This window comes from Coregonus clupeaformis, chromosome 27 (genome assembly GCF_020615455.1).
Source record: "Coregonus clupeaformis isolate EN_2021a chromosome 27, ASM2061545v1, whole genome shotgun sequence".
NCBI classification, from domain to species: domain Eukaryota; kingdom Metazoa; phylum Chordata; class Actinopteri; order Salmoniformes; family Salmonidae; genus Coregonus; species Coregonus clupeaformis.
The window spans coordinates 13374268-13383791 of NC_059218.1; the positions used below are offsets into that span (position 1 = coordinate 13374268).

General features: G+C 44.3%; 1 protein-coding gene, 1 non-coding gene and 1 pseudogene across 2 annotated transcripts; all 3 read left to right on the forward strand.

The window, feature by feature from the left end:
* Window positions 1-238: 238 nt before the first annotated feature.
* LOC121541446 (peptidyl-prolyl cis-trans isomerase A) lies at window positions 239-9188 on the forward strand. The gene is made up of 5 exons (XM_041850455.1): window positions 239-412; window positions 3891-3921; window positions 6136-6224; window positions 6785-6957; window positions 8755-9188. The coding sequence occupies exons 1-5, from the start codon at window positions 344-346 to the stop codon at window positions 8885-8887; spliced, it is 495 nt and encodes a 164-aa protein (XP_041706389.1). The 5' UTR covers window positions 239-343; the 3' UTR covers window positions 8888-9188.
* On the forward strand, window positions 6574-6645 carry LOC121542248 (annotated as a pseudogene).
* On the forward strand, window positions 7073-7158 carry LOC121542247. The gene has a single exon (XR_005995856.1). It is a non-coding gene; the product is annotated as a small nucleolar RNA SNORD35 (small nucleolar RNA).
* Window positions 9189-9524: the final 336 nt, after the last annotated feature.

Here is a 9524-nt window from a genome sequence, read left to right on the forward strand (position 1 = left end):
CTGGCAGCGCATTGGGCAGTATGTATCATCATCATTTGTATGCACCACAATGGGCCAATCACGAGTCCGTCCCCCAAACCTCGCTGATCAAACGGGCGTGCAGGGGAAGGGACCATTGTTCTACTTTATTCGCCCCCGAGACATTAATTGGTTCAAGCTCATGTCACTCAGTGGTCCCAGTCTTCTTACTGGTTCGCATTGGCTCCGGAGGCTTCCCTGGGGTGCGCATATATATTTTGTGTACACAGCAGTGTTTCCGTTCCGAGTCAGCTGCGGCACCGTCCAGTAAACTTGGCCTGTACTCGTGTATTTTCACGAAAGAAAAAACGGTTTAATCCCAATCATGCCAAACCCCAGAGTTTACTTCGACATCACTATCGGCGATGCCCCCGCCGGCAGGATTGAAATTGAGGTAAGGAGCAGAGCAAATCGAGATGTTTCGGAATAAATATAACTTTACATCTTTAAAATAATTGCTTAATTCTCGTTAGGGTCTGCTTTAGCTCGCTGCCAGATAGTTGCATGCAACCGGGATGGTGTCAGACTCGGGTCCACGTGCTTTCATCTTTGACATGTTTACTAACTGGCTAACGTTAGCTAACTAACGTTACTGTACTTAGTTTCATTGAAAGCTCCCCAACTTTGCTCGAACCTCACTTGATCTGCATACATTTTAAACAATGTATAGTCAATGATTGTGGTTTGTATTTGCTGTTCTTGCATTTTCATTGGGCATTAACGCAATATTAAAAGCCATGTTTTGCATTGTTTTCTTGTCGGTATCTAAATCAGCGTTGTTTCTGGAGCAGAGGTTTTACCATCCTGATGTAAAATAATGGTCTTACTTTCGCAATAATAATCCCATGCTCCTGCAATCATGGAACTGAAAATATGTGCGCGTAAAATAGTTAATTGCGTTGTTTAGATTAACATAGCTAACTAACGTTGGTTTCTGCTGTTTCACTCAAGTTTTCTGGACATGCCATTTTTAGCCAGTCGCCATTTTCAGCATATTTTCTTTTCATAGCGCCAGATGCCATTTTGAAAAAGGAGGGATGTGTGGTTAAGGGAACGCAATGTACCTAAAAGCACACCGCAGCCAATACTTTGATTTGGTGCAATCGACAAATTGTAATGAATTGATTAATCTGGTAATTTACCCAGCCCCATTATTATTATAAGGCACCAAGGAGAATGTGGTCCTCTGTAGTTCAATTGGTAGAACATGGCGCTTGTAACGCCAGGGTAGTGGGTTCGATCCCCGGGACCACCCATACGTAAAAATGTATGCACAGATGACTAAATCGCTTTGGATAAAAGCGTCTGCTAAATGGCAAAAAAAATAAGTGGACTATGGTCCCTCTGCAATCCGCTGTACTGCGGTGTAACGTTATGCTAACTGTTTATTGTTATGAAATATGCTATAAAGGCCATACATTTTCAGCTGCCGGACCTTTCTCTCTATGCGGTAAAACCTTGCTGCTGTTTACTGCTGCATACTTGTTTTCCATTCAAACAGCACGTGGCCCTAGATAGCCTGTATGCCCATTCACTCCCTTCACAATATCTGCATTATTTAGAATGGCATTAACTTACATCTCAGATTTTGTTGACTAGTTGTAGGTGCAGTGGCGCACACCAGAACGCATTTAAGGCCAGCCATCCACCCGCAAGCCTGGCGCGAAATGCAGGAGAAAATTCCCTTTTTTTTTTTAAACATCAAACGTTACACAATATCTTCCAAATGGCAAAATGGAGTGTAGTACTTGGTGATTCTTGTAGCATTGCCTTTTGATTCGTTTTGGACAATTTCTCCAAACATTTTGTCATCCCGTGGGAGGGAGCACGTGGCCGTGCAGCTGACACCAATTGTTTACGGCCATGATGCCAGTAGCTCTGGTGCTTCTTGCTAAGCTAAACATTGTAGTGTAGGTACAGAAGTTGGTCAAAATCACAGATCTAGAAAAAGTATATCCTCCCTAAATCTTTACCTTTACCCACACTAGGGCACGGGACACTCAAAACTGATCTTAGACCAGCCTCTATGGGGATGGGGCAACTTTATCCTACAACATTGGCCCAATGACTGCAGTAGTGAATTCCTTTTTCCTTGAACTTGTTCCTCATCTAAGGAGTGGAAAAGTACTGGGCTACAGCTGAGGGTGTGTCTGGGGCTGGAGGAGGGAGGGAAGTGAGAAGAGGGGCTGTGTCAGCTGGAATCTGCCATTTCATGCTGAGGCCCTCCCATCACAGTAGCTGCCTGGTGGAGGGAAAGGAATGTTGTGTAAGGGCCTATATGTCAACGTTCACTTTTCACAGGTGGTTGGTGCTTGGCAGGAATATAATATAGCCTCATTTGCTCTAGACACTGATCTAACATAATCCCATCCCTCCTAATGTATTTTAAAGGATTTTGGGTAAACTGATCCTAGATCAGTACCTTAAGGCAAAGAGTGATTTCATTTTATACCAGTAGTTAGCTGGTAGTGTAATGTGAGCAGGTGGATTGTATGAGGTGAGTGAGATGGTGCACACTACACTTGACATGTGTCTTGCTGTGGAATTCAGTGACATCATTGCCTGTAGCTGTAGTGGCCAGTTGTTGCTAGTCGATTGCCCCAGACTGACTGTCATGCGATAGGTTGGAAATGGTGTCTGTAGAGATGCACCTTTGTCCCACACAATCAGTAGCTGTTAACATTAACTTGTCCAGTGAATAGATAGATAGATCACATAAAATAGTGTAGATGCGACAATTGCCTGCTAGGTTATGTTTCCATTTGAACTATCTTGTGTCGATTTAAAAACAGCTGGAGACGTAATGACATCAACCCAACAAAAAAACTTTAGCAAAAACCTAGTGTCGAATAAAAATGTAGTGGTTGAAGTGTTTCCTTTACCCATTTAGGCAAATTGTGCCTTAATAAATTGGTGGCAGCCTGTATGCCCTCCCACCTATGTTTCATACCTCGGGTAGCCTGCGAAAGCCAGCATCGATAGACTGCAATAATTGACTAATATTTGGCATATTCTAATAATTCTCATGTGCCAACATATTGCCAAGGTCTGTGCTATGTTGAAACTTGCACGCCTGTAGATCTGAAATAATTGGTTGCTGGAACTTGCCAGCCTACCAGAAAAGTAAGATGACGCAATTCGGTCATTCTTGAAAGTCAGGACAATCCTTGTCCTGCAAAGAAACATTATTTTTTAAATATTTATTTTGCCAGCATTTAGAATTAAATGTGGCGTAGAGCTTATAGTTACATGATGACATCACGTGCCCTGCGTACCTTCAAAAGTATTTGGCAATCATCATTTAGTCGAAGAACACGGTTTCATTTGTTGCAATAAAGTTAGACAAAAGACAAATCCATCCCAGTTGAACAGATACAAATTGTTGATATTTAGAAAACGTCTATATATGCAGTTTCCATTACACGTGTCGCTATTTATTTATTTTTTATGACATTGCTTTTGTCGAATAAACCTTGGTCAGTGGAAACATGCCTACTGTCATGTGATTCTCACATGGGAGTTGTTCTAGATCAGAATAAGTCTAGAAGCAACACCTAGAATCGAAGTTGTTTAGACTCTAGCCCCCGTCTGCTTTGGGTCCTGTGGTCAATGCTTTAGCTGTAGTCTTTTATTACCCTGGATTATAATGATCACGTTATTCCTTAGTGACAACTTGAGCTCTACCTCCATTGATCTCCATGCTGTTTCCCCTTCATTTATTGGGTATATGTTGTGAAATTGTTAAATATTACTGCACTGTCGGAGCTAGAAGCACAAGCGTTTCGCTACACCCGCTATAACATCTGCTAAACACGTGTGTGACAAATAACATTTTATTTATACTAATGAAAAGCCCTCTTCTCTTCTTGCAGCTTTTCGCTGATGTGGTCCCCAAGACTGCAGGTAAGACTGCTTCAATGATTGACATTTCCTGAATAATAAACACATACACTCTGCAAGTGATGTTTATCTCACAATGGTCTTCCAAGCCTTGTGGTTGTGACGTTGCCTTCTAATGGCAACAAAATTGACGCTGTCCAACCTTCCCCACGCTCCTCACCCCCTTCAATGGCGCCTTTTGTGTCATCAGTGAGCTCTGGTCCCCGAAGGCCAGCAGCATACGTTTAGTTCCATCTACGCTACATGACAAAATGCATTGCTGAATGATCAGATATCATATACAATGCAACAGCTGATGCATATAAATGCAAAAGAGCAAGTTTGCTTCCTGTTAGTAATTAAGTAGCATTGAGCGGCCCTGGCCAACCTTGTCAGTCTTGATAGATTTCAGTGATCAGGAGCAGAAAACCACTATTTTGACTTCATGCAACCTTTATGCCTTTAAAGGGATAAGTGGGGATTTTGGCAATGAGACCCTTAAACTACTTCCCCAGAGTCGGGTGAACTCGTGGATACCAGTTTTATGTCTGTGTCCAGTATGAAAAAAGTTGGGTGTATCTGCATGCTAGCATACAGTGCATTCGGAAAGTATTCAGACCCCTTCGCTTTTTCCACATTTTGTTACGTTACAGCGTTATTCTAAAATAGATTAAATACATCTTCAATCTACACCCAATACCCCATAATGACAAAGCAAAACAGGTTTTTAGAAATTTGTGCACATTTATAAAAAACAGAACTTATTTACAGAAGTACTCAGACCCTTTGCTATAAGACTCAATTGAGTTCAGGTGCATCTTGTTTCTATTGCTCATCCTTGATGTTTCTATAATTTTGATTGGAGTCCACCTTTGGTAATTTCAATTGATTGGACATGATTTGGAAAGGCACACACCTGTCTATATAAGGTCCCACAGTTGACAGTGCATGTCAGAGCAAAAACCAAGCCATGAGGTCGAAGGAATTGTCCCTAGAGCTCTGTGACAGGATTGTGTCGAGGCACAGATCTGGGGAAGGGTACCTTTTTGAAGGTCCCCAAGAACACAGTGGCCTCGATCATTCTTAAATGGAAGAAGATTGGAACCACCAAGACGCTTCCAAGAGCTGGCCACCCGGCCAAACTGAGCAATTGGGGGAGTAGGGCCTTGGTCAGGGAGGTGACCAAGAATCTGATGGTGAATCTGACAGAACTCCAAAGTTCCTCTATGGAGATGGGAGAACCTTCCAGAAGGACAACCATCTCTGCAGCACTCTACCAATCAGGCCTTTATGGTAGAGTGGCCAGACGGAAGCCACTCCTCAGTAAAAGGCACTACAGCCCGCTTGGAGTTTGCTAAAAGGCACCTAAAAGACACTGACCATGAGAAACAAGATTCACTGGTCTGATGAAACCAAGATTGAACTCTTTGGCCTGAATGCCAAGCGTCACGTCTGGAGGAAACATGGCACCATCCCTACAGTGAAGCATGGTGGTGGCAGCATCATGCTGTGGGGATGTTTTTCAGTGGCAGGGACTGGGAGACTAGTCAGGATCGAGGGGGAAAATGAACAGAGCAAAGTACAGAGATCCTTGATGAAAACCTGCTCAGGACCTCAGACTGGGGTGAAGATTCACCTTCCAACAGGACAACGACCATACGCACACAGCCAAGACAACGCAGGATTTGCTTCGGGACAAGTCTCTGAATGTCCTTGAGTGGCCCAGCTAGAGCCCGGACCTGAACCCGAGTGAACATCTCTGCAGAGACCTGAAAATAGCTGTGCAGCGACACGCCTCATCCAACCTGACAGAGCTTGAGAGGATCTGCAGAGAAGAATGAGACACTCCCCAAATACAGGTGTGCCGAGCTTGTAGCGACATACCCAAGAAGATTCGAGGCTGTAATCACTGCCAAAGGTGCTTCAACAAAGTACTGAGTAAAGGGTCTGAATACTTATGTAAATGTGATATTAAAGTGTTTTTATAAGGCTGTAACATAACATAATGTGGATAAAGTCAAGGGGTCTGAAATCTTTCAGAGTGCACTGTATAGCAATAGACTTCCAGTCATTGCGCTAATGCTGGTCATAGTGGACACGGAGATATAACAATTGTATCCACGATTTCATCTGACTCTAGGGAAGTAGCTAAATGGCCTCATTTGTAAAATTACGAAGTATCCTTTTAAGCAGATTTGCACATATCACTGACTATAACAGGGTGCCTGTTTCCCCCAGAGAACTTCCGTGTCCTGTGCACCGGGGACAAGGGGTTCGGCTACAAGGGCTCCAGCTTCCATCGCATCATCCCCGGTTTCATGTGCCAGGTGAGCGGTGGGTGGGTTGGGTGGGTGGGTGGGTGGGTTGGGTGGCAGCAGACTCTGGGTTGCTGTTTCCAGACTAAACTCAATAGTCCCAAAGGCTGCTTCGGCTCCTCAATCCGGCGCTGATATGAATAAAGTGTCTCAAACAAGAAGTGCTGTTCTAGGATAATTTGTTGCCTTTTAGATCATAATGAATAAGATTATATGGGGGGGGGGGACCTCAACCTAGATTGGCACTTATCCTCTGAGACTCTTTCTGAATATGGGCCCTGATCTGATTTAGATTAGACTGGTGCAACCAGGCCCAATGCTGGGCCCCTACCAACCATAATAATAATTTTCAAGCATTCCCTGCCAGTGATATTTTTCTCACGGTGGTCTTCCGAGCCATGTGGTCGTGACGACACTGCCTAATGGCAACAACACTGATGCAGTCCCCCAACATGCCTCAAAGTTGGGATTCTTGTGGAATACAGGAGCCTTGTCAGTGGCATGATTAGAGAAAGGGGATAGCTATACAAAGAAAATGGTCATGATGTCCCTTATTCTTTGCCTTCCCCCAGGGTGGCGACTTCACCAACCACAATGGAACCGGGGGCAAGTCCATCTATGGCAACAAGTTTCCCGACGAGAACTTTACCCTGAAGCACACAGGCATGGGCTGTCTGTCCATGGCCAACGCCGGCCCCAACACCAACGGATCCCAGTTCTTCATCTGCACTGCTAACACCGACTGGTGAGGGGCATATATATATATATATATATATCTCACACACACACATACAGTTGACACTGATTGGTGAGATGAGTTCATTGATTTGAAATTTAGTGAATAATTTACATGCATACTCTGCAAGTGATGCTTAAATCACGATGGTCTTCCAAACCTTGTGGTTGTGACGACACTACCTAATGGTAACAAAACTGATGCAGTCCACCCTTCCTAACACTCCTCAGACCCTTCAATGGTGTCTCTCTCTGATAAATGCGTGCACACACACAAACTGCGGAAACTAAGACACGTCCTCACTAGTGTAAAGGAGTGTCCTACAGGGCAGCGCACCAATGGTAGGGCTGGTACAGTAATCGGGTAAATTACTTTATTTAAGTAGATATACACAGAACAAAAATAAACGCAACATGTAAAGTGTTGGTCCCATGTTTCATGAGCTGAATTAAAAGATCCCAGAAATGTTCCATATGCACAAAAAGCTTATGTCTCTCAAATTTTGTTCACAAAATTACATCCCTGTTAGTGAGCATTTCTCCTTTGCCAAGATAATCCATCCACCTGACAGGTGTGGCATATCAAGAAGCTGATTAAACAGCATGATCATTACACAGGTGCACCTTGTGCTGGGGACAAAAGGCCACACTAAAATGTGCAGTTTTGTCACAACACAATGCCACATGTCTCAAGTTTTGAGTGAGCACGCAATTGGCATGCTGACTGCCCAAATGTCCACCAGAGCTGTTGCCAGATAATTGAATGTTAATTTCTCTACTATAAGCCGCCTCCAGCATCGTTTTAGGCCTCACAACCGCAGACCACGTGTATGGCGTCGTGTGGGCTAGCAGGGTGCCAACGTTGTGCCCCATGGTGGCGGTGGGCTTATGGTATGGGCAGGCATAAACTATAGACAACGAACACCATTGCATTTTATCGATGGCAATTTGAATGCACAGAGATACCGTGACGAGATCCTGAGGCCCATTGTCGTGCCATTCATCTGCCGCCATCACCTCATGTTTCAGCATAGTAATGCACGGGCCCATGTCGCAGGGATCTGTACACAATTCCTGGAAGCTGAAAATGTCCCAGTTTGTCCATGGCCTGCATACTCACCAGACATGTCACCCATTGAGCATGTTTAGATGCTCTTGATCGACGCGTATGCCAGCGCGTTCCAGTTCCTGCCAATATCCAGCAACTTCGCACAGCCATTGAAGAGGAGTAGGACAACATTCCACCGGCCACTATAAACAGCCTGATCAACTCTATGCGAAGGAGATGTCGCGCTGTATGAGGCAAATGGTGGTCAGACCAGATACTGACTGGTTTTCTGATCCACTCCCCTACCTTACATTTGTATTTATTTATCTGTGACCAACAGATGCATATCTGTATTCCCAGTCATGTGAATTCCATAGGCTAGGGCCTAAATGAATGTATTTCAATTGACAGATTTTCCTTAACTCAGTAGAATCTTTGAAATTGTTGCCTATTTTCAGATTTTTGTTCAGTATACTTTACCCAATAGCCCCGGCCCTGCTGCAGTGCCTACTGCTAGTGCCAGGGAGAAGGCCAGGAGAAAATGTAATTTTATATTTTGAACGGGTATAGTGATGACCTTCATTTGACTGACAAATAATCCTTACCCAGAATTCCATGATCGTCACAGCCTTTGACTACAAACATGTTTTGTTGAACAGTTCCTGGTTGCCCTAAACCTCAGGAATACATCTGTTAGTCCAGTCAGGAAGAATGCTGCTGTAACTACTGAGGTGCTGATCTCGCTCTCTCCCTCTGTAGGCTGAACGGCAAGCACGTTGTTTTCGGTAAGGTCGTGGAGGGGCTCAGCATTGTCGCTAACATGGAGAAGAAGGGTTCCAGCAGCGGCAAATGCTCTGCCAAGGTCGTCATCGCTGACTGTGGAGAGCTCTGAGCACCTCGTCCCTCCCTCTCGCTCTGTCCCCTTTCATCCTGCGTTCCCTCTCTCCACACAGCTCTAAGCATCAACCTCTCCCTTCCTTCCCTTCCTCAAGCCCCCCCCCCAGAATCAGAAACATTCCCTTTAATTGAGATTCATTTTTTTTACCATTCCTATCCCTTACTGAGCAGTTCGTCCTGTGTCTGAACTAGTTTCATTTGTGGCTTTTTATTTAATTTTTTTTGCATTTTTGATCGTTCCATCAGGACCACATTTGTTTAGCAAATTCTGAATAAAGTGGCAAAAGATTCCTTAACTGTGTGTGTGGGTATCATTGAGTAAGAGTGGATCAAATGTGTAAGTCTGAAGTGTTATTTTGGTGTAATTAGTTTCTTTTCCCAGTATAGACAGGTGAGCTGACGTCACTTCAATGGGGCAGAAGGCCATGTGTTGTGATTCTGGATGGCCAGATGGCTAGCAACAATGAAGGTACCATGTGGGGAATTTTAGGTGGCTCGTTTTAAAATTGTTAGTCTCCAGCCACCCAAGCCATAGATTGTTCTCTCTGCTTCCTCATGGCAAACGCTACCGGAGCAAGTCTGACACCAACAGGACCTTGTACAGCTGCTATCCCTAACCCATAGGACTGCTA

Bases quoted from the DNA above. Each gene is read 5' to 3' on its own strand.
- LOC121541446 (XM_041850455.1), top strand. From the start codon at position 344: ATGCCAAACCCCAGAGTTTACTTCGACATCACTATCGGCGATGCCCCC. The intron at 413-3,890 runs GTAAGGAGCAGA...CTCTTCTTGCAG, and splicing joins CCGGCAGGATTGAAATTGAG to CTTTTCGCTGATGTGGTCCC. The intron at 6,958-8,754 runs GTGAGGGGCATA...CTCCCTCTGTAG, and splicing joins TGCACTGCTAACACCGACTG to GCTGAACGGCAAGCACGTTG.